The 26,181-nt window shown below is 30.4% G+C and overlaps 3 protein-coding genes and 1 pseudogene across 5 annotated transcripts; all 4 read right to left on the minus strand.

Annotated features, from left to right (window-relative positions):
* On the minus strand, positions 1-5,232 carry LOC107032130 (translin). Its single transcript, XM_015233708.2, has 7 exons — positions 4,851-5,232; positions 3,000-3,096; positions 2,778-2,893; positions 1,896-1,940; positions 1,620-1,645; positions 1,148-1,283; positions 1-290 (listed from the first exon to the last, which is right to left on the minus strand). The coding sequence occupies exons 1-7, from the start codon at positions 5,197-5,199 to the stop codon at positions 178-180; spliced, it is 882 nt and encodes a 293-aa protein (XP_015089194.1). The 5' UTR covers positions 5,200-5,232; the 3' UTR covers positions 1-177.
* A 735-nt stretch (positions 5,233-5,967) lies between these two features.
* LOC107031976 (12-oxophytodienoate reductase 1) lies at positions 5,968-7,329 on the minus strand. The gene is made up of 2 exons (XM_015233507.2): positions 6,978-7,329; positions 5,968-6,858 (listed from the first exon to the last, which is right to left on the minus strand). Exons 1-2 carry the CDS (start codon positions 7,327-7,329, stop codon positions 6,089-6,091), a joined length of 1,122 nt encoding a protein of 373 aa, XP_015088993.1. The 3' UTR covers positions 5,968-6,088.
* Positions 7,330-9,745: 2,416 nt separating this feature from the next.
* Positions 9,746-11,589, minus strand: LOC107032361 (annotated as a pseudogene). The gene is made up of 2 exons (XR_001458352.1): positions 11,073-11,589; positions 9,746-10,765 (listed from the first exon to the last, which is right to left on the minus strand). The product of XR_001458352.1 is annotated as a UDP-glycosyltransferase 86A1-like (transcript).
* Positions 11,590-22,965: 11,376 nt separating this feature from the next.
* LOC107032452 (transcription factor MYB114-like) lies at positions 22,966-24,437 on the minus strand. 2 transcript variants are annotated; one of them, XM_027912200.1, is made up of 4 exons: positions 24,247-24,437; positions 23,940-24,069; positions 23,718-23,798; positions 22,966-23,172 (listed from the first exon to the last, which is right to left on the minus strand). In XM_027912200.1, exons 1-4 carry the CDS (start codon positions 24,374-24,376, stop codon positions 23,130-23,132), a joined length of 384 nt encoding a protein of 127 aa, XP_027768001.1. In that variant the 5' UTR covers positions 24,377-24,437; the 3' UTR covers positions 22,966-23,129. The 2 variants fall into 2 exon arrangements, with proteins under 2 accessions (XP_027768001.1, XP_015089542.1); XM_015234056.2 differs by having other exon boundaries at positions 22,969-23,798.
* Positions 24,438-26,181: the final 1,744 nt, after the last annotated feature.

Genomic DNA, 26,181 nt, shown 5'->3' on the forward strand with positions numbered 1-26,181 from the left:
TTGGCAAAAAGAATAGCATAGAGTTCAACTCTTTCCTGTTTCATTGACAGTATCAGCAGAACCTGCATTGTGGCATTACAGGAGAAACTAAAACTGGAACAGAGCCACTCCCCATCCTTGAACATACACAAAAGCAAAGACAAAATACTATTTTAAATGTTAGCGCACAGATAATATTCAAGACTGTCCTTGTGCCTGTTTTTCTCCAGTTGAGTCTCCATTAGCAGCCAAGCCTCTGATTTTTACATCATAAAATACTTCTTCAACTTTCCTCAGGTCATATTTCATTCCTGCACAAAACAACGGACTTCAACTTCATAGAACAACATGATTTGGAAAGTCAAATAGAAGAAGCACTAAAATCAAGAACCAAATCCAAGAATATTTGAATGTAAAGGAAAATACAAGTTACGAATACTACACATAGAGAATGAATGCACCCTTCTTAAAGATAAAGAGGAAATGTGCATATTAGGTAACTTCTTGCCTTACAGAGTCTAAGAAAGGTGGGAGACTTCAGTGGTCCTTCAGCCAGAAAAAGAAAAAGGAATAATGCACTCTCTGTCATATGATCAAGGGCAGCAACCTAATGTTGTGGATTGATCAGGCCTAGTTTTAACATGCATTCACACACTGGTTTATTGTGGAACATACTTTTTTGGGAGGTGAAGATGATCGGTCTAGCTTCAATGCTATTTACTAATTACCCTATTTAGTGAAACAGTCAAAAATTCACCTTATGTCCATATTAAAATTAGTTTATCGCTCAAGCTGGAAAAGTTAGACTGACTAGTTTTGGAAAATAATGCATTTCTTTTACCTATTTCTATGGTTGGTAAAAAATATACACAACTTATGTATGTTGGACAATTTGTCTGATATTCTTTTTCTTCTTCAGACCAGCAGTACTTATACTTTAATTCTCTCTCGTCAAGTCCTCCAGTTTTGATTTAAACCACAAAGTTACCAAGATTAGATTTTATTGTTTCAGACTTAATAATATTTTCCTTCCTGTTTCATTTCACACGTTACAAGAGCAAATTTTAACTGAAGATACTTTGAAATCTTAGTGATCTAAATATGCAAATTTATAAGGATCTTCAAGGAGAAGAAGGACAATCTAATTTATATGGAATAGCAAGCTCACCGTCAAACTTTTTGCGCAAGAAATCATTTCTGAGATTAAGCATGCGAAATGCTGCATGAAGATCTGTCAAGAACTTCAAAACCTTCCGTGGGCAATCGTAATCCCCAGCTGTCACTTGGTTCACCACATATCTAGGCTGCAACACCATTACCACATGATTCACCAATCCAATAACAGATATCATCAATAGCTCTTTCTAATTAGTTTGGCTAAGAATCCATTGCTTGAAGATTTTGCATATCAATAGCATTATGACATATTCACAGCTAGCCAAGACCAACTTTCAGAATGCTTTAAATTCATGGATTACCACATGAGAAGAAAGAACTGAAGACAACCTTAGGCATATTCCTCTATACATTAATTTTCACAAGCGGAGCTTTGAGTCAAACCATGACAGAGCTACCAAGATTAAGTTAGACATATAAAACAGAAAATCCAATATATTCTGGGTTCTAGTTTTTGTGCTTACCAACTCATTGGACATAAAACAAATACCTGCCAGAAAAAAAAAGTATTAGCACCTCCAAAAAAAATTGAATCAAATAATACAACAATGGATGCATATTACACAATGAATTTCTTAGACATGTGGTAGATAGAGCCTCAGACCAACAGAACCAAATAATCTCCAACACTTCTAATTATCCTTGAAACATTTCCAGTAGAATAACAAGAAGTTTACCCATCAAAAAAGAAAGAAAGCAAGTTTTATACCACATATTACTGGAAAATTAGAGACACTCACCAATAAGATAGTCATCAACATCAAGTCCAAATTCTGTTGGTGTCACTACAAGTAGAGAAGTATGAAAAGTTAAAAACTTAAAATACTCTGTAATCCAACCAAAAGTTAAACACATAGATCAACACTGATACAAATAAACATGATGTTTTTTTTAAACAAATCAACATGATGTTCAGTTTGAATATCTAAGAGTCTATTGACCTCTTAAGTCAAGGGAGACTTGTTCTGCAGAAGCAGCCAATTAAAGAGATTATTTTTGCTTTCAGTTTTCAATTGGCTTTTGCTTTTAAAGAGGTTGACACTCCCTCATTAGCATTTCTTTTTTTTTTGAGAAGGGGCTCCCTCATTAGCATTTGCTGTCAGAGAATTCAAATATAGAAGTTCTGAATCAATCCCCATAAAGAAAGGTGATAACTGTCCAAGAACTGTAGAAGGTGCAAAGAGAGGCATCACCAGGCCCTACAGCAAGGGTGAGTGAGCATTTGAGCATCCCTGCTCCCAACGATAATTTGAAGTTTCCTTGTCAAACATTCACTATTTAACTCTTAATGTTCAAAGATATATCATTTGAATTCACCTTAAATTGGTTATGAAAGTAAATTATAAGATAGGAAAAGATAATGAGAAATATGAAGTTTCCTTAGAGCGCCATGAGGTACAAAGAAACAATATTGGCAATTCAAATGAAAGATTGGCACTCCAAATATGAGGAGAACAGCTAAACATCACAAGAAAAACAAATGCTGCAGCCTGCACCCGATGTGACTAGTGTAGAGTATTAAATAATTATGTTATACTAAAAAATACCAAACGCATTTTGCCCTAGAAAACGTCCAAGCACCTCTTGGGAAAAGGAAATATAATAAACAGAGAGAAACTTACACCCAAGTTTCTCTTCAACTTCACTGTGCAGAACAAGATTCCCTGTTTCTAACCAATGCATAAAAGCAAGCAATGAGACCACGGTTTGGGTTTCACTCTTCCAATCACCATGATACCTAATCCACAAAAAAATCCATAATTACAAGGGCTGAAAGGAAACAATAAAATAACCTAATATTGAGAAATCAAGTAAAAAGGGTAATAATTCTAAGTATCACTCACCGGTAATACTGACCAGGGCATTCTCGTATAATTTCTGAAAGCCGACTGTAAAGTTCCTTCAGCACTCCAATCTGAGACTTAGCCTTCTCGATAACCTCTATTGCAGCATAGAGAACAGAACAATATTACACTATGTCACATGTCAAAAGAAAATCTATGCTAATAATAAGAAGTGCAAGAAACTAGAAAGTTGTCTAGACATTTCTTTTCTGAATTTCCTTTCCATGACCTAGTAAAATCTCCCCGATATATCAGCTAATGCAATTATCGTCAATTGTATTTTTTGAAGTTATTAACCGAAAAATTTGAAGAGTAGAACTCTTGGTTAGTGATTTGAGTGGACGCAGATTATAGACTACCACAGTGCGGGTACTTTTGTTTTCATATTTCAATAGCCGAGAAATCACCGAGAGCCAATGGCGCACAATTTGAAACTCAATGAATAATGCGCCCTCCGCTCTATTCTTCTTCATTTAAATACCAAACATTTTGTCCATAGTCAGGTTTGAGCCTATGATGTGGACCTAACCACACATCATGGGATCTCTTACCACTAGACCAAAGCCCTGGGGGGCACAGGGAAAGTAACATTTTGAATTGTTCGCTACTGATACAATTTATGATGAAACCTGTATGAATATTGTTATAAGCACTTACCTATATTACATATTGATTGGCTTTATGCATGCTAAGTTAAGAGAAATACCATTCCCTTCATCAATTCAGTGTTCTAATCCCTACAGTCTTAAGAATGGATGTTCTGAACTGCTTTAGAGTTTAGGGGTTCTTTTTCCCTGTACAGCTCTAGGTGTCATAGACTAATAGTTTAGTTGGATAACTAAGAATGCGGATAAGAGCAATCTCGTATTTGATAGCCTTTTTCCTTCTTTTTTTTGGGGAATCTACAACTACATTGAATTAGCAATGATTATGTTGGCTTGGATCATAGTTATGGCATAATGACATATTCTCCCTCTTATTTAAGTAAGTCAAAGAGCGACCTTCTCTTTTGCATCACCCTTTATCCTCAATCTTTTCCTTCCCCATCGGTGTGCTCAAAGCTCAGCCACCCTCCCTGTGCATTTATTCTCCCTCCATGTTTTGGCCCCATTATTCTGCCACTTTCCTGCAATTCCCACCAACTTGTGTTTCTTAGTTTATGTTGCTGTTTTTCCTCCTCTCGAACGTCACATTACGGTTATCTTTTAAAAGAAAATTCGGCTTCGTTAACTAATAGAGATGATACTACAGATGAAAAACCAAAGGTTCAAATAATTTGATTTATCTTATTTTGCAAGTATGAACTATGAACCTGCATGGAGGGCATTCTGAAACCAAAAGCTAACAATTTTGCAAACTATGTATGAGCATGCTTCTAAGAAAGTAATCATAGAAGTAATTAATCTTTCATTACATTTTATCTTAGCTCTTTCAAATGATTTGAGTTCAGAATTTTTAAAATTGTGTGAGGTTTGCATTCTTTCAAATGTGAAGTGCCTCATACCCTCACCTCACCAACAACATCACTCAATCAGCGTGAAAATAGACAATTCTTAAGACATTTACACGCTTTCAGATAAATATTTCAATCTTCACTTGCTCCTGATGTCCACACTACAAACACACCCAAACTCAAAACATCTTAACCATACACAGGCACAAATAGTTTATAAGCAAATAAAATGCAGCACAAACATTTCAAAACACAACATACAAACATAATGTAACAAGATGTGAATAGTATAACGAAACTGAAATTCTGAAAATGTGAAGGTTATATAGAGCTAAAATTACATCTAACATTACAAAAAACACCTAAAATAAAGTACTAATTTTGATCTTTTGAAATACCAGCAACAGGGCGAGACTGATGAACGAGAAGAAGGCTAGCATAAATGAGCCTAGTAACTGAATCTATCTCCGTCGCCACAGCTCGTATCCGCTCCCGGAGATTCCCCGATTCCTCCAAATGATGGCGGAAGTCTTCGAACTGTTTCTCCAGTTTGTCCGACGAAGGATTGAGGAAATCACCACCCGCCATTAGAGTAGAGAGAAATGTAGAGTGAGAACGGGGTTTGCAGAGAGAAGAAGTCGAAGAGACAAAGGTGGATTTTTGGGTAGAAATGAGAAGAAGAGAGAAGAAGGGTTTAGGGTTTAACAAGTAATGAGAGAAAAGAGTATTTCGAAATGCCGATATCATGTTTGGGGATAGTGGGGAAGAGTCTAATTGAAATATAGATTGGTCAATATAGTGCATTTTTTAAAAAATAATTTGGACGTTTGGTTGGACGAAAAAAATATTTAGTCAAATTCATAGTAATATAAGCAAATTAGATAGTATTTTATGATTAAATATTTGAATATGAAAAAGGATTATATTTATTTGTGTGTCAATAATCTTAAATAAGTTATAAGGATTAGATATCATATTTTTATATAATATGAAAGTCAAGTTTACTATAGTGTTTCTGGTTGTATTTTTGGTGCACACTCCAATTGGATCTGACGACATGGGTGAAGAGATTAAACTATCACATTGATTGAGGAATGAAATGATGATTTACTTGTATAAATTTGAATAATTCTTTTCTTATAAATTATTTTAAAAGGTTAAATTAGACCCCGTGTCATCATAGGTCCAATTTTATTCAAATTTGATGATAATATTAGCAAACTAGATAGTATTATGTGATGAAATATTTGAATACTAAAAGGGATCATATTTATATGTGTATTAATTGTCTTAAATAAGTTATAAGAAAACGGTTTTTCTATCTTTATATAATATGCAAATAAAGTTTATTTATGTTCGAACATTTAAAGCACGCTTCAGTTGGACATAAGGTGAAGAGGGATGTTAGAGTGGATTAAAATCGTATATTAGTTGAGAAATGGATTGGCATACAGATTTGGACTATTCTTTCCTCGTGAACTATCTTTTAGAATTAAGTTAAGCCTTGTAACACCACAAGAGCGAATTTTCCAACTACCATAGAAACCAAAATGAAGGACAGGGGGTATTAAATAAGATGAAAACTTACAAACAGAATTTAACTGCAGAAAATCTTATTAATAGATCTTTTTTTTTATCATGTCGTGGTTTCTAGAATTGGATAATCAGTATAGCCAACAACGGGATCTGATGTATAAAATGTCTCTCTATTATACTTATTAAGAGGAGCATTTAGCTCAAATCGCTTTGGTAAATCTGGATTAGATATGAATAAACGTCCATACGCGACAAGATCAGCTCGATCTTCAATCACAGCTCTGTTTCCATCTTCTCTATCGTAACCACCAGCTACTATAAAAGTACCTTTATATGCCTTCCTCATGGGTACAAGGCTTTCAGTACATTCAATTATTTCGCTAGCTGTTTTCATCCTAGGCTCAACTACGTGGCAATACGCGAGGTCATACTTGTTCAACGATTCCACCATGTAAAGCCCCAAAGCAGTCGGGTTCGTGTCCCCTGCTTCATTATAATGCGCAAATGGGGATATCCTTATACCAACTCGGTCAGATCCAATCTCATTTACAACTGCTTCGACTATTTCAAGTGCAAATCTACAACGATTCTCTAAAGACCCTCCATATTTATCACTTCGATCGTTAACTTGATCTTTCATAAATTGATCGATTAGATAGCCATGAGCTCCGTGGATCTCAACCCCATCAAATCCAGCTTCAATTGCATTTCTAGCAGCAACTCGAAATTCGTTAACAATTTGAGGAATTTCATCTGTTGTCAACCGTCTAGGTTGTGTAAAGTATGCAATATCTATGCCATTGGAACGAGTTTGAGGTGTTAATACTCTGTCTGTGCAGGAGATAGGATCCTCTCCATTGGGCTGAAAATCTGTACAAAGGAAGTTCGTTAAGAAGGGTTGATTTATCAACTCACAAGGTCAATCTTCTTTTCGATTCCAAAATCTAAACAAGTTACATTTTTAGTGATACATATATAAAAATTGTTACCTTTGCTGGAAACTCTACCAACATGCCAAATTTGGGCAAAAAAGATTCCTCCTTTGTCATGAACTGCATTAACAATTGGTTTCCAAGCTTCTACTTGGTCCTTTGTCCATATACCAGGTGTATCATTACAGCCTTTACCAGTCTCAGATATTACTGTGGCCTCTCCTATTAGAAGCCCACCTTTAGTACTTCTTTGTGAGTAATAAAGTATAGCATGTGGTTGAGGAATATTACCATAAGATCTTTGCCTTGTTAATGGTGCCAATACAACTCTATGACATAACTCAAACTTTCCCATTTTATAAGGGCTCATTAGAGGGATCAAGCCTACTTGTTTCTCTTTATTTTCCATTGGTGTAAGCTTTCTTGTTAGTGATTATGGATAATATTATAACAAACGAGAAATTGGTGAATAATGAACGCAAGCCAACTAAATGATAACTTGTACCAAGCGTGATACTCGAGCCAATCGATGATATTTCATATCACCACCCTTGACAATAATTTCTTTAAAAGCTTGTTTTTCTAAAACATAAATATTTTCTAAAATGGTTCACTCTTATCTTTATTTGATAGGAAAGATGATAATGTATTTTGTGGTGATGAATGAGTGGTACAATAATGTGGACCTAAAATGCTACAAATAGATTAGAGGAAATAGTTTCATTGGAATCCGGTGTCAATAACTCTAATAATTGGATTTTCACTATTTCCTTCTATTTTAAACTGTGATCCTTTTGTTTATATTAATTAGCTACTTGAAAGAAAAATTAGATCTTCAAAATTTGTTTAACCCTCCAAAGGTCAAATTAATTATAAGGGGAAAATGAGAAAAAATAATTAATTCTATCATGTGAGACAAATATTCTTAATAAGGTAATTAATTTAATATGAGACGGATAGTATTATTTCTCACGAGATGATAAGAGAGAGGAGCTCAAATATAAGGAGAGTTTTTTCAAGTCTTCTCTTTTTGTTGTTTTATTATGAATTGTAGTAATACTTATTGGTGAATAACTTTATCAAAATTTTTGGTTAAATTTTATCCGGTGCAAATTTAAATTTTATGTGGTGCAAATTTTAATTTTTTTATTGGCTTCATTATCTCCTCGTTTTCAATTTTGCAAAAGTTAGGTTTTGCTCTTTGTTAGATCTATGAAAGTTGTACAAAGGTAAAATTTTAAATTGGGGTGTCAAATGGGCATGTTAGGTTGAAATAGAAATCGGATTGGGTCTTGATCCTTTCAAGTTTATTTTAGGTTCAAATGGATTAAAAAATGGATTGGATTTTGACTCGCACAATTTGATCTAATTAATCTCAATAATTTAACATATTAATATTTAACTTTTATAATCATAATTTGAATTTCAGCTCAAAATTTTTTTTTAACATAAAAAATATATAAATAAATCGTAATATTAAATAGATAATAATTCATACCTTCAATATAAGTACATATCTTAATAAAAAGTTTTAAAACGGTTTAAATTGGAGATTGAATTGGACTCTATGAAGGATTCTCTTCAAATGGATTATGCATGAATATGTTGAGCCAATTCAAATTATCTTGAGCCTATCCCTTAAAATTCTGAGCGAATTAGGCGAGTTATCCATATTTAGGTTCTTTTTTGACACCCCTACCTTAAACTCTTTTCATTGGTCCAAAAGGAAAAAGGACTTTGTGGTCCTATTGCTACACTGCCTTACTACCAATAGCGGAGCTACACTTTTTAATAGGGGTTCTGAAAAATTAAATATAGGAATTAATAAAATATGATTCAACATCTAATATATATATATATATATATATATATATATAATATATATAATATTTTCAATTATATCTAGATAATAATATTTTTCGTTAAATAGGGTTCAAATAAATCCTTAATAGAAGGTTGGCTCCGCCCCTACACCACTCAAATATTTTTAAAGAAAGGTGATAACTTTATTTTTTACTTGAGGCTTAACAACAAGAAATTTGAAATTATATTTCTTCAATAGAACTTGATAGGTTCATTACAATGTTGATAGTTACTAAGGATGATAATAAAGATGTTCATCTATACATGATCATATTCTTGGACTTACTTCATAAACTTTTAAAAAATACTTAATTTAAATGTAATACTACCATAGTATTTGTAGAAGCCAAATTTAACTAAGGTGAATCAACAAACCATGTTACTTTAACAATTGAGCCATCTTTGAGGTTGTATGTAGACAAGGCTTGATCACATTTCATTTCAGTTGAATTGTATTCAAGTGTGTAATGCAAATCATCACCAAAATTGGCTTTAACAATTTCAACCAAATCCTTTACTTTATCTTCCTCTTTCATTGTCACATTGAACTCTGATGTTTCTGACTCAACTTTAAATTTGATCTTTTGTGGTTCATCCATGGCCACACAATTAGGGAAAATTATGAAGAAAAAAAAAACAATTAAAATTGATTAGTTTTTGTGAATTTTGTAGCTTTTTATAGGAAAAAGAATCACGTGTATGGTACATGACATACAAATTGTATGGTAATGAATTGCATGATTAGTTTGGTTCATAATTGTTGTGTTGCTAAATCAAAATGAGGGATCCATGTCATGTAGTATTAATTTATTTATTTTTTTGTATTCTTGTTTATATATGTATGTTGACTGGATTTATTTTATTATCTGAAAAGATATGTGATCATTTTTTAGAGTTAAGGTGTTTGATGAATATAAGTTGTTACTATTCCTTTACCATATAAAAAAGAAAAATAACACAAATAAATAATTAACAATATTATTCCTTATTGTAAACTCTTATTTTGAAGGGGCGACATTATAATCATTTTGCAATATGATTTAATTTCTGATTCTCAAATTCTACGTCCAACACATTTTCCTTTGACATTTTGGACTCTAAATCATCCATAAACTTTGAAAAATTCACTTGAGATGATCCATTTAATGCTAATCCATCCTCTAATTCCTTCTTAATTTTCTTAATCCGTTGCTTAATTTCCTCTGCTTCTTTGCCTTTCATCAGAAATTTCACTTTCTCTGCCACTTCATCCCTCGAAATTGAACCCTTATCACAAAGATTAATCCCAATTTTCCAATCATCGACTACTAATTTTCTATTAATAAATTGATCGGTTAGCAAGGGAAAACAAATAAACGGAACAGAGCACCATATGCTTTTCATAATCGAATTCCATCCACAATGAGTCAGGAATTCCCCCACCGCGGTGTGAGAAATGACAGCCGTTTGGCAGCACCATGGCACGATTAATCCTCGATCCTTAATACTATCTTCGTAACCAATCGATAAATAATCTGTCTCTTCTGAACTAACAATATCAAGACGAAGTATCCAAATAAAATTCACTTCACTGATTACCAGACCACGCGCAATTTCCACTATAGTTTCTTTATTAGTATGAGCATAGCTCCCGAACGAGATGTATAAGACCGAGCCATGTGGCTTGGTATCTAGCCAATCGGTGCAATCGGATTCGGACCATAGACTAGTTGACACTGAGGTGTTGGTGAATCCAGGGGAGAAAATTGATCCAATTGAATAAATAGAGAGATATTTTTGTAACGCGGTTATGATTTCAGGCTCGAGTTTGTGAATAGTGTTACAAATAATAAAATCTACAATTTCCACCTCTTTGAATGCCCTTTTGATTATTCGATTGACCACCATATTTGTGTCATCAGACTGAAGATAAGAAGGTAAATCTGTTGGCTTTATAGCCTTCACTCCTGGTATGTAATCTATGATGTCCTCACGTTTATTCTCTAGCAAAAAAAACATGAAAATTCAATCACAATTCACAAAGCTAGCTAGTGATCAGTGATGGAGTTAGAATTTCAATTTAAAATGATAAAATATAAAAGAAGTTTTATTTCATAAAAGTCAAAGAAATAAAAGTTATTTTTATCTAATTACACAGTGTAATTTTCCTGACAATTATCGAGTATATGTGAAAGTGAAAATTAAATATTCTCTTCATTTCAATTTAAATATTTTTTTTCCGAAATATGCATCTTATTTTATCATTATGTCTGAAATTCACTATCATTTAAAAACGAAGAGATCACTTACCAATGCAATCATAGTGTCCATTTTGCTTTAGAAGGTCCATGTGATAATAAACACTAAAAACAAGAGCTGGTTCCGTCCAATACGAAACATTCACAAGACTATACTTTTTAGCTATGGTTGATGACCATACATAAAAAGTATCACCAATCAATATATTTGGTGATGGATTTGAGAGCATCAATTTTCCAACAACCTCATCGACATTTCAAAAAATTCGTCATGATTAAATGAACGATCGTAATCTACAGGAAAACCATCGTAAATAGACACATCTCGTATATCAAGGCCTGATTAGCGTGCACCTGAGAAAAGATCGTTGCTCTCGTTATCAATAACGTTCGATCGACCGGCTTTCGATATTTGTTGATGAATTGATTGAGTGTTTATGAAGGTAATTGTGAAGCCATTGGATGCAAGTTTGATTGCTAGGTTAACAAAAGGAATTACATGACCTTGAAGGGGGTAAGGAAATAATATAGCATGAGGCTTTTGGTGTGTATAGACTTTGGTTCATCATTTCTATAGTGAAGTGAAGTTAGGTTTAATAGTGTATATTGTGTGGAAAATGAAGTGACCTTGAGTCTCCATTTTATAGGAAAGATGATAAGGTATCTTGTGGCCATCGAAGTCGAAGTTAGGGTTTTAATTTTACGACATCTGAATTTTATAATAATAATTTTAAGTGATATAAAAAAATTATAAATTTAATATTTACATATTGATGCATTTATTAATATAAATATATTGTTTAAATAAAATGTAGTGAATTCAATCAAACCCGTATGGACGTAAAATACTAGAAATAAATTAGAGCAAATAGCTCATTGGAATCCGATGTCACATTAATAACTTTAATATTTGGAAAAAGTATCTACGAACATGGTGGTCAATTTTTTAGGTAGCATACATATATACGATCAAACAAATACGACGTACAATTGGCTTTTGACTATTATTTCACACAAAATGACAAATGACAACTGATTATACTCTATAAATACTACTATACTATATATAGGAGTATTATTAATATATTATTTCTTATTTTTTTATTTGTTTATCTGATTTTTATGATATGCGAAGTTTAAGTGGACGTTTGATCATGAAATCTAAAAAAATCACTTCTTTTGAAATTTTAAAAATTGAATGTTTATTTGGAACCTGACCAGGATAACTTATCCGCACTGAGTAAATTTTTATGCGACAAACTCGAGTCAGAAAACATTGAGGGGATTCATTCTGAATCCTCTGTGTGAATAACCACCCCTACAACCCATTTGAGCCAATCCAGAAGGATCAAAAAATGGAATTGAAATTGTGTTTAATCATACTTTTTGTAAGAAGTATATGTATTCTTTTTAATTATAATTTATATCCCTCGATTTTTATAAACTAACAAAATCACTTAGTAACATAATCAGATTTCCTCTAAAATAATATCAAAGTAAATAATAATATAATGTCATAAATTACCGTTCATATACGAGAAACGAGTCCAAAACTATCATTAAAAACACTAATCATGAATACACGGTGCCTAATTCATGAATTAGTTAGGATATTTTATCTTCTCAAATTGTTCCTTTCTTTACATCGTACGTAAACAAAGTAAAAATTTCAGAATTTATGCACATCTAATTCAGATTATGAGAGGAGAATTAAATATTAGCAAGACAAAAATATTAAAGATTTTTCCTATGCTCAGGATAAAGAGGTTGATTTAATTCAGTATTATTATTTCTCACAAAATGAAAAATGTCCAAGGGATTATTATTATTCCTTTCATCATAATTTTTATAATATTATTTGATCGATTAGATGTGAAGTATAGAAAATATCAAATAATTTTTTAAACTTGTGATTTATAATTAACATTTAATGTAAGTTATATTAATTGTAAAAAAAATATATTTTTAAATATATTAATTATTTTAAAAAATTATATCATCTAAATTACGACAAAAAGAAAGCAATTAGTATATAAAAGAGGGAGGTTAGAGAGGTGAAACTTAAAGGTCATCTTGCTCCAGCTTGTGCTTTCTCATTGGTTGCTACATCTTACAAAATTTAAAAAAAAAATAAGACTTTTAAATTTTAGGATTTTAATCAACATATATAAAAAATATTAAAATGTTATTTAATTTCATATATCTTAAACATATTTGGTGAAGATTAAATAAATTAATTTTTATTTATTAAAATTTTGATTTAAGAAAACACAAAGTTAAGAGTAAAATGGCAAAGTTAAAAGCTAATTTCTCAAGAGAAATGAAACTTAAAATGGTGATAATTAAACAAGCACAGAAAGAGTACTATTTTTACTCTAATCACTTTTGATAATATTATACGTTTGATTTGATATGACATATAAGGTATATATAATAATTTTGAAATAAAACACAGAATTATATTATTTTATATTTGATCGAAAATATATATCAGGTAATTAAATTATTTATTTCACACTTTTAAAATAACTTATTCCAAATTAAATGACTCTATAAGTTGAGTCATATTGTTATTTTTAATCGCCTCACCTAACAATTTATGTAATAAATTATATAATTAGAGTGGCAATATATATATATATATATATATATATAAATTGTTTTGTGACAACGTATATTTCTGAGCCTGACCTTTTTTCCCCTTTCAAATTTATAGCATATGGTATTTTCTTATTTTATTTTTATAGTAGTATAAAGTAACGGTAATCAAAACTTGATTTGACAACCCTTATTAACTTAAATATTGAGCCAAACAATTTTCCACTAAAATATTAAAAAAAATACTTTTTTTGCATGAGTGAAAACGAATATTTTCCTCTTTTATTTAAGCAACTTCCAGACTACAACATGCTTCTGATGACTATAGTAAACAAATATGGTAGGGTATAAAAAATAATTGAACGTTCAATTTTTCCTTATGAACAAAATACTACAAGGATATGAAAATGACTTTTTTTTTTGTAATTTGGTAGTGTTACATGAGGACCACACACAATCACTTGTTTTTCATCTAAAATTGGAACTATGTATAAGTATATTATATCAACTGTGTGTTTATATTAGAGGTTGGCAAAAAGTCCAAAAACGTTAGTTGAGATTTTAAATTTTACTCAATGAGGTGTATAACATGAAAAAAATATTCGATACAAATATGATTGTGATAACTGATAAGTACTCTCCAAAAGAAAGATCCTATTATACTTTACATATCCTTTTAAATTTTTCTTTTGTTGTTAAGAATTAGAAAGTAATAGCAATAATGGTAACTTTATGTACTTGATTAACACTAAACCTGAAAATCACTAAAATAAAATAAAGGAAAAGGGCTAAAAATATCTCTGAATTATTTGAAAATGAATTGTATCCTCTATTATCTTTTGGCTAAAAAATTCCCTTGCCATAAGGTCATTCTAGTTTTGAATCAAGGCTACAATATGATACTAATAATTGCTACATGTATGTTATGAAACAAATGCATATTGATACAAAAAAGAGTATACAGTGCATATACACGGATATTAGATACATGCATGGTACTTAAAAATTAAAATTGTAAAACACAAATGCCAAAAAGGAGAAGGACAAGAGAGGGAGAGGGTGGAGCGAAAGAGGAAAGAGACAAGTGAAAGAAGGAGTGAGATACAATGTATAATTTTTGTGTTTCAAATAGATTGCTTTTTAATTTTAATATTCTTTTAGCAATTGTATTTATAATGCCTAGTATGGCATGAGTTCTTTAGAAACTGTTGTTATATGCGGGCATAACTTTTAGATATAATGATATGAAAATATAAATTTATGATGTACGGTGCAAAACAACAAAACTCAATTGCTAAACTTTAAATAGAAAGGATATAAAGTGGTCATGCCATTTTTGGAGTCTATTTACGTCCTCAAGCCATGATTCGTCGTGTTGGGTTGGGCTACATCCATATTTGAATTGGGCTCAAAACAATAAGAATGAATATGTATGGGTTATGTTTTTAATTATTAACATATCGATTAATCGAATCGAAATAAATAAATAAATACAAAATAGAAAAACCAAAGCAAATCAAATTTTGGTTTGGAATGGGATACACTTTCAAAAAATTAAAAATCAAAAAAACTCAAACCGAGTAATACAAAATCAAACCGAAAACCCGAATGCACAATCCTAAATTCAAGCATGTATATTGAATATACATTATATTCTTAGCTATTGCGCTAATATATATATATTTCATTTATTGAGACTTATTCTTGTTAGAATTAAGGATCTGCCATGAAAGTGTGCATTAAAGCAATTGAAATTATGTTGAGAAGAAGAAGAAGAAGACGTAGAAGAAGAGGAAGAAGAAGAATGAAAGGAATCAGAGAGAAAACGTGACCAGCTCAACATTCATTTTCTAACTGCTTACAAAAATGAGAGTAAAATGACTATTTTATACTAACTATTTAATGGTAATTAACTAACTAATCAATTTACTAACCAACCAACTTAACTAACTAACTAAAATACTAACAAACTAATAACAATCCCTTCAATGTACTGCAATACAACTTGTCAATTCCTCAACACCCCCCCTTAAGCTAGGAGCTATGAAAATATTTTTCATTCCTAGCTTGGAAAGAAGATAAGAATGTTGACGGAAAACTAAGCCTTTAGTGAGAATGACAGCCTGTTGCTCTGAAGTGCAGAGATGATGAAGTGATATCAGTCCAGTGTGTAGTCTTTCGCGAATGAAATGACAGTCAATATCGATATGCTTTGTGCGCTCATGGAAAACAGGATTAGAAGCTATCTGAATAGCAGATTTGCTATCACAATGTAATGGTACAGGAAGAGGTATCTTGACATTCAGTGCTGTAAATAAGCCTACAAGCCAAACAATTTCTGCCACAGTGGATGCAAGGCTGCGATATTCAGCTTCAGCTGAACTACGAGAAATGGTGGATTGTTTTTTTGATTTCCATGAGATAGGTGAAGAACCAAACTTAATCACATAACCAGTAACTGATCGTTGAGTATTAGGACATGAGGCCCAATCAGCATCACAAAATGCAGTTAAAGTGGAATCACAATCTGAAGAAAGAAAAATTCCTAGACCAGGAGATTTCTTGAGATATCGAACAACTCTAGTAGCAGCAGCCATATGAGATAACTTTGGAGAATGCATGAATTGACTTAATGTCTGGACAGCAAACGAGATATCAGGTCTTGTATGAGTAAGATACAACAATCTACCAATAAGTCTTTGATAGATTGTTGAGGAATTGACAAGTTGTATTGCAGTACATTGAAGGGATTGTTATTAGTTTGTTAGTATTTTAGTTAGTTTTTGATTTTCATCTTGTAACACCATTGCATAAGCCTGGTTAACATTTGGAACATGAGATTTCATCAATATTTGACTTCTAGCATTAGAATATCCATCATTGAGTCCCATAAGGAACTGCAGCAACCTTTGGTATTGGAGATGTGTTGCATACTCTTTGGACTTAGTGCAGTCACAACAAGGTGGAGGCATCAACGAGTCATACTCATCCCATAGATCCTTCAATTTGGAATAGTATGTAGAAACCGATGAAGTACCCTGTACTAAAGAGAAAATTGACTTGTGCAGTGAAAACATTCGTGATGCAGTAACTCTATCAAATCGTTCACGTAAATCCTCCCATATCATATGAGCACTAGATCGAAAAAGCACTCCATTAATCAGATCTCGACTTACATTGTGCATAATCCACGATTTTACAATCGCATTACAACGATCCCACAACAATTCATACGCAGGTCCATAAGTACCTCTGCTAATAGATCCATCTACAAAACCAAGCTTGTTACGAGTCAACAATGAGAGTTGCATAGCTTCACGCCAGATTGAGTAATTCTCCATCCCAACAAGTGGTATACCAATTGACATTGAGCTAGGAGCATCGGAAGCATGAAGATACAGAGGATGATGGTAATCAATACCAAGCTGATCCTTAGGTCGATTAGAATCAATGACAGTAGCACTGGTATGTTCAGTATTCTCCATCGAAAAACAAGAACAAATTTGCAGACGAAAAAAAAACAGTAAGCAAGGGAATCTCTCAATTTCCAATCAATCCGTGAAGGAAACCCCTAGATCCACTTGATCAATGCTCTGATACCATGTTAGAATTAAGGATCTGCCATGAAAGTGTGCATTAAAGCAATTGAAATTATGTTGAGAAGAAGAAGAAGAAGACGTAGAAGAAGAAGAATGAAAGGAATCAGAGAGAAAACGTGACCAGCTCAACATTCATTTTCTAACTGCTTACAAAAATGAGAGTAAAATGACTATTTTATACTAACTATTTAATGGTAATTAACTAACTAATCAATTTACTAATCAACCAACTTAACTAACTAACTAAAATACTAACAAACTAATAACAATCCCTTCAATGTACTGCAATACAACTTGTCAATTCCTCAACAATTCTCCATCTCAAATTATCTATCATAATTTTTCAAATAAAGTCGCATTATATTATTTATTATTTTAGAAGTTTAAGCCAAAATTAATTATTATTTTTCATTTTATTCTCAGTAGTAATTCTTCTTGAAAATCATAAACACATTAATAGAGTGAATATTTAATTAAAAAATATTATAACTTAAGATATAAATAAAAATAAAAAAATTAAAAATCTCTTCTAATTAACATTTATTACAATACATATCAAAAAAGAGTAATTTTCACATATAGTAAACACAAAATTCATATTTGTATGTATAGCAAAGTTTGCATAATTGTGCTCCATAGCAAACATAAATATGTATGATTCGCTATACATATATAAAGAAACCAATTGTATAATTCGTTATACATAGCAAAAGAAAACAGTTGTATATAAATCAATTATATAATTTGTCTATGTATAAAACGAGAAAGAGAGAAACACAAAAGAAAATTGGGCAGAGGAATATTTGTATTGTATTATAATAAGTTCGGACGAAGATATATGTATTTGCAAGTGTATATACAATTTTCTTTCACTTTATACAAACCGAAACTCAGTTTATACATTCTGTTTATGTTTGTATAAGCGATAGCGGCGAGGGTGGAAAGCGAGATATGGGAGAGTTGCGAGCGAGATCAGGGAGAGAGGAGAGGGGAGAACGAAAATATATGTATATTTACAATTTTTTCTTGCTTTGTACAAATAGAAACACATTTTATACACTTGTGTTTGTTATAAAGTGAAAGGAAGCGAGCGAGAGAGGGAGAGTGACGAGTTAGAGTTTGAGGAAAAGAAGTGACTGATAAACAGTTTGGTACATAATACAATTGAATGAAAGTGTGATTATAGCATTTAATTTAATTTATTAGTTTGCTATTATATACAAGTTTCTCTAAAAAAAAATACAACAAATAATTTACGGACTCTAACACCATTTTCAATTTCCTTAGCACAACTTATAATTGCAAGGTTGTACACTTTTTGTGTTTCTTGAAACAATAGAGATGTAATTATACATCATATGTTGATATAAATAAATCATTATCAGGGACCGCATGATTCATCACCTTCAAAGTATTTAAGCAATTAAATGTGTCATCATATTTTGGAATTTTTTTGATATTAAAGTCTTCATTATATCATACGGTACAGTTTGAGGGTCACTCTTATGTTTTTCATTAATGTTTTAGTTTAGACCAAATGCATAAACAGATCTCTAAACTTGTTGGGTTTTTTCCTCTGGTATCTCAACTACGTCATTTTCCTATTGAATCATTGAACCCCTATAATTTGTTCCATTTAAACAAACACCGTTGTCTGATGTGGAACCAGATTTGTGAGGAATATTGATAGAGGATACATATGTTGTTCCAAAACTCATTAGTCCAATTGATAGTGAAAATTTTCGAAAATAATTGTGTTTTACTTAAGTCATTTGAACACATTAGAAAACAAATGAGACTAACACGGTTTGTCTTCATTCCTTCAATAAAAATTATTATAATTCGAACACAATTGAAGACATTTACAATAGAAAAACCGATCAAAATCAACCAACAATGTCTTAAAGGAACAAATTATGGGTGGTTCAATGATTTAATAAAAAAATGACGTAGTTGAGTACATACAATAAAAGTGGGTTGTAAATACTTTTTGTATAAGATTACCCATTTTTCCTCTTGTTTGTTGTATACAAACATGTGCATGACCATGGAATCACATGCAAAAGTAAACTAGAAGTTTACTAGAATAAATACAAGTTGGCATAATCGATTGACCATTCCGATTCAAATGTGATGCAAGAGAAATTGAGAATTCACGTGGCTATATGTTGAAGAAATAAAAGATTTTTCAAGAATTCTCTTTTGTAGCTTGTTCTCGTGATAAAATGATCATTGTACCAGTTAAGGTTGTGATCATGTCCCCTAAAATTATTTGGAACATATTAAAAGGTGAGAATGGGCCCGTTTACCTGCCATGTGGACTGTTTGCTATTATGATTTAATAGATACATCTATGGTATGGTCACATGCGCATTTGTATCAACTTACAAATTACTTTTTGTAAGGTTGTTTGCTCGAATTACTAAATTAAGAGCACAGTTCCAAACTATAAAATCATGTTGATAATGCTGGTTGGTTTAGCGAAAATTATATACCTCCAATTATAGATAGACCATTGATTATGAGAACAAATCTCTCAAAGAAAATTTGGTATGAGATGAGTTTATTTAACATGTATGCATCAAGCCAACAAGGTTCTCCCAATGGAGATATGTTCTCCAATGGTGAAGGCAATGAGACTTGTTTCAGTCTAGCAATAGATGAAATATTTGAATATGTATAATGATTGATTATTACATCTAACTAGACGATGAAAGTTATATGAAAATCCTTGAAGGATTTAAAAGGTATTAAAGCAATTTCATTGAGTACCCAATAGTTTTGAGATTGCTTAACACAAAGAAAGAATCTTTTCAACCTCATGAAAATGATTTAAAATGTCATGTATTGATTGCAAATGGTGCACTTACAAATTGCTGGTTATACAAATGCTAGAAGATGTGTGATTTTGTTTGAGGATAAAATACGAGTTTCAATAATATTGATCAATCTCTCATAAGTTAAAAATGATTTGATTATTTAGATGCATAATATTTATTTGATCTACACAAAGCTCGATCGCAAAAGAGTTATTTGCTTACATATGGAGGCACACTAGTATTTTAGCATTCAAAAAATATTGATAACCACTTCTTCAAATCGTGCAGAAATAATACTGATCTATGAAGTAAGTTGAGATGCGTTTGGTTAGAATCATGATCTATCATATACAGAAAATATGTGATTTTCTAGCCACCATATACGACAATTATATATAGCTCAATTGAAGGGAGGATATAATCAAAAGAGATCGAACAAAGTATATTTCACCAAAAGTCTTTCACACATGATCTTCAACAAAATGGTGAAATAGACGTTCAAAGGTTTATTCAAGTGATAATCTTGTAAACTTATTCACTAAAGATTGCCAAAATTAATATTTGGGAAGTTGCGATACAAGATTGGAATGCATTGTTTTCGAGTTATCAAGTGAAGTTTTTATCAGGGGGAGAAAAATACGCGTTGTACTCTTTTCCTTAACCATGACTTTGTCCCAATTGGATTTTCCTAGTAAGGTTGTTAACGAGGCAACATTCAAAGCGTATTAAAAGACATGTGTACTCTTTTTCCTTCACTTAGATTTTTCCCACAGGGTTTTTTCCTAGTAAGGTTTTAACGAGGCATATTATCTATGGACATCAAAGGGGGAGTGTTATAAAACCATATAATGTGGATGTCCACTACTCCAGGAAGTTACTACATAACCTCCTCAATTATGAAGATAAACCATAATCTCCATAACCTCCAACTTTATAACTATTACTCTTATAACATTATTCTTCCATAATCTCTCTCATTATATTCATGTTAATGTCATGTTTATGACTAACCTTTTGTATGCCTCTATGTTACACTATAAATAGAGGCATAAGAGTTCATATTGTATAGACTTAGAGATTAAGTGAATTCTTGAAAGAAAGAAGTTATTTGACTTGAATCCTATATTTTTATTTGTTTATTTTAAATTTTGTTTGTTTTTAAAATATATTTTTTATTTCAATTATATGACTTAATTTGATTTATATGAAATTTAAAATAAAATGACTTACGATACTTGTAGTATAAACTAAGTCATAAATATTTTAGTAATTGTAAGTCATTTCATTAAAGGTAAATAAACATTTTAATGTTAAATGATTATTTATTGCTAATTAAATATAGAAATAAGTCTTTTTTTTTAAAAAATATTTAAAATAATCATAATATAAATAAGACATAGGAATATGTTATTTCCTTCAATTATATGTGTTTTACTCCGTAAAACAATAGATATTTATAAGTTGAAGGTTATTAAAATTGACGTACAGTTTATTTGAAATGATCTCATGTAAAATAATTTAAGTAATTGTTTTTCTTTTCAAAGTTTACGAAACCACATTTCTAAGTTTCACCGACAGCGAGTGTTATGACTTGACATGGGAAAAATCAATAATTTTTATTTAATTTTCTATTATATTTAAAAATTTTATATAAGATATTTTTTTATTTTATTCGGATATTATTTAGTAAAAAAGATTGTAATGAAGAACTCATCAATTAAACTTTTTAACTATTTATTTGTTCATGTATTTTGGTTTGTCATTTGAGGTCGTTCGTGATTTATATTAAAATTTGATTAAATTTGGATTCGCTTTAAAAAGTATCATATTAGGGACTAGTGTGCTTCCTAATAAATACGATTTCAAGCACAAGAAGCTTAAATATGAGAGCTCTAATTAAGGATGACGGAGTATTCAAGACTCCACGATAAGCATGATTGGCTCATTTGCTCATATTACCTCCGTTTCTATTTAGTTGTCTATTTTTTAATTAACATATATTAAGAAAACAATAATTAAAATAGTAAATTTTAAAATGATCTGTATTGTTCAAAGACTCAACATCCAATTTATCCTTATTAATTGATAAAATTTCAAAATTAACTTATTCAATAAAGAGATTTTCTCTGTTACGAAGACAATTTAAATAAATTAAATGTATAATAGGTAAAAAGATATTCTTTTTCTTGATTTGTAAAAAAACAATGATAAATAAAAAAGTCAAAAAAAGGGGGTGTAACTTTTTTCTTTCTCCAAAAAGACAAAAAATGGGGAAAATATTTTGTCCTTCTTTCATTGGTGGGCCGATGATTAGACTTTCTTTATTTGGACAAATTGTAGAACTGTTCCTTCTCTTATCTTTCTTTAGAAAAAAAAAAAACAAATGTACAATCTTTACCAATAAAAAAAAATCTTTTTTATAAAAAAGATAATAATAAAAATAAAAATAAACTTATGAAAGATCATAAAATCAAATCTCTCACTACTAATAAAAGTACACAACATACTTAGATGACATAATTACATGCGATATGCCTAAAGAATTAATATAGGAGATATATTTTAATAAGTGATATTCTATTTCGAATCTCCGCTATAGAGTTTTAATTTTGATTAATTACACAAAAAAACTTTAAAAAAACAAAAACAATTTCATGCTTACATGTTGCACAAACAATTCAAAAAGAGAGCAGCTCACATTTAAAAAAGCCACAAAATAGCCTATTTTGAATAATAATAATTATTATTTTAAAAAAGCTCATTTTACAAGAACTAAAACAACCCAATAATCATGCCCTTACCAAGATATTGCAATATAAAATTTGAACCGAATCAACTCAATTCTATCTAAATCTTTTTTAACTTTTTGATATTTATGCTTATCCTAAAAATCACATAAAATATAAAAATAGAGTGAATGCACTTACAATAATTCTAAAATATTTAAAATTACATTCCTAACAACTTATAATTAGGATACAAAGTATAAAGGACAATTATGTTGTATCCCTATTACAAGTTTACAATAATATTAATTTATCATTACATATTCTTTAATACCAACTAGGGATATGTCATAGTAATAAGTACTCTTTAATTAGAGAGAGGTTGAGTTTGACGCTCCCATGATATGAATCTGCGAATTTAAATTCAGTTAAACTCTAATATAAATATCAAACATCGATAAAAATAAAAATTCTTTAATTAAGTAGATTCCATAAGTCAATATCAGTTGAAAAGTCATCCCAATTATTAGTTGGTCCTTGTTGCATGGAGTTGTCTTCACCATTAATTAACGGTGGTGATATTTCCTCATGTAACAACATTGTTGGTGTTTTTTCAAAATTTGTAATTGCTGTTTCTTCTTCAATTTCAATGCAATTTTCCAGTAAATTTGTCCACCATTCAACTCCATCGTCTATCGACGATGTATTTTCTCCTATTGGCTTCTCACAAATATTTACAACGATTTCGTTGCAACGTTTGTCATCTTTGTCTAATGTGTTTGTAATCATACTTTTGTTGTTGCACCAATGAGAATCATTCTTCTTAACGTTTGAGAAGTTCCGAGGTTGAGGTCTTATTATTTCATTCTTAGTAACCGCAATGCTCTTATGCTTAATCTGTAGACGAGGATGAGAACGAGGACGAGGATGTAGATGAGGAGCAATAATACTTAACTTCTTGTGAAAGTGTGTGTTCCAATAGTTCTTCACATCATTTGCTGTCCTTCCTGGAAGTCTACCAGCAATAAGTGACCACCTATACAAAATAACATAACTTTTCAATGAAATAATTACACATATTAAACATATGATAATATATATAATACAATATAAAAAAAAAAAATATCAAAAACTTTCGATTTGAAATAATTGCGATATAGTAGACGCATAGACTTGCCTATTGCCTAAGAGTTTGTGAAGTCTCAAGATGAGATCCACTTCATCTGGAGCAAAGTCACCTCTCTTGATATGTGGCCTTAGATAGTTTAGCCACCTTAGTCTGCAACTCTTTCGACATCGATTTAAACCTATACATATTCATATAAAATTAATAAATAAATAAAAATTTATAATTTAAAACAAATCATAAAACTATAAATTATGTTATTAGAAGTAAAATCAAAACTTAGAATTTAGTAAATCATTTATAAATATATAAAATATATTATTTTTTAAAACAAATTAAAAAAGTACAAAAGTAATACCAGCTCTAGCAGGAACAAGATGCCACTTTCCTTCACCATATTTTTGAATGCAATTTCTTAAAAGAAAATCTTCTTGTTCAGTCCATGAACCTTTCCTAACTCCCAACGATGCACACATAGGAGTATTCATTATTTTTTATAATATATAGTTTTAAGATATATATTTTAATTATAATACTACACCATTTCTGTCTCTATATATACAAAAAGTTAAACCCTTCGACATACGTGGAAGAACTTGTAACCACTAAGGGAGCTTTCCACAAAATGACACTTGTAATAAATTGCACTTTTTTTAATCAAAAAGATCCAAATTAGCCCATGTCCCCCTATTAGCTATTCTTCAACCCTTGGGACACTCTCTTTTTATTTCCGTACTGATAAATTAAATTGTATAGCATATTATAAGATTTATTTAAAATAACATTTTATTTCTATTTGGTATTCAAATTTAATATTATTAACTAAAAATGAAATAGTATTACTTCTATATCATAACACACATTTGGTTTCTCTTTCATTTTCATCATTTTAAGTAAGTTTTAATTTTGTTTTCTTTTAGATTTTATTTTCTCATAACTTCTTTATTTGACGTAACTATATTTATTGGTGTTTCATTTCATCAATTGAGAATCATGTTTATTAGTTATCAGCCACGGAAACATATATCTTAAAGATAAAATATATTAGGTGATTTTGTGAGACAATTATATTACCATTTAGGGGGCGTTTGATAGGCTGTATTAAAAGAAATAATCCATGTATTAGATGTCATATAATTTAATGCTGTGTTTGGTAGGAATGTCAGCCTATGTATAACTAATCCATGGATTAGTTAATATATCCTACATGGTATTATGTGATGTATTACTAATACCTTTCATTTGGAGGTATTAGCTCTAATACCATGAGACTATTCTAGGTGAAGACAAAAATACCCTTCAAATCTTTTAATATTTTATTTATTTTTTTGATTTTATATTTTATATTTTATATTTATACTAATAAAGTTATTTAAATAAATTAGCTTACAAATTTTATTATTTAGATATAATTTTTTGTTTCTAAAATATGAATTACTTAATCTATTTATTATTAATATAAAATATTATAATCCGACTAATATGTTAATGTTGATGTATGAATTTAAGAACAATTCATAAGTAAAATATTGTCTCTTAATGAAAGTTCATTAAACATTACACAAGTAGTCTAAAACAAGAGTGTGTATATATATATATATACACACACATCTCGAGTATAAAAATAGTTTAATTTATTTTTCTATATTTATTTTTTATTTTTTTTTATTTTATGATAAATAGTTTTTTAAAATTTATTGATACAAAACAAAGTTCAATAAATTTTCTCTATAATCATTATAGTTGACCTTTTGAGTTATTAACTCTAATTTATTAAGATGACAATTATTTACTTTCAAATAATTTAAGTGAGAAAATAGTGAACATGACAATAAAAATTTTATTCTCCTAACTAGTTAAAATGTTATAAAAAAATAATTCTCCGTTAATTATCTACTTTGACTCAATTACATGAAATACAAAATTTCACAATAACTCTAGGGTATAATTGGAATTTTTTTTTTAAAAAAGTCTTTTAAACCACACACAAAATTAGATAAGAAACAATGAACCAAACACTTAATAAAAATAATTCATGTATTACTAATTCCTGTATTGCTATTGTTACATTGCTAATCTCTACATTATTCATTTTTATACCAAACGACCCCTTTCTCCTTCGTATATAAGACTGATAATAGGTAGATTCATGATCACAAGATGATGGGCCATTATCAAAAACAAATACACGTTAGTCGAAGCTATGTCACGTCACATTTATTTATTTCAAAAATTTTATTTAAGCACATGTAGAATATTCGGCATACTAACCATTCATATTTGTTTTACTGTG

This window comes from Solanum pennellii, chromosome 10, assembly GCF_001406875.1.
Source record: "Solanum pennellii chromosome 10, SPENNV200".
Taxonomy (NCBI): domain Eukaryota; kingdom Viridiplantae; phylum Streptophyta; class Magnoliopsida; order Solanales; family Solanaceae; genus Solanum; species Solanum pennellii.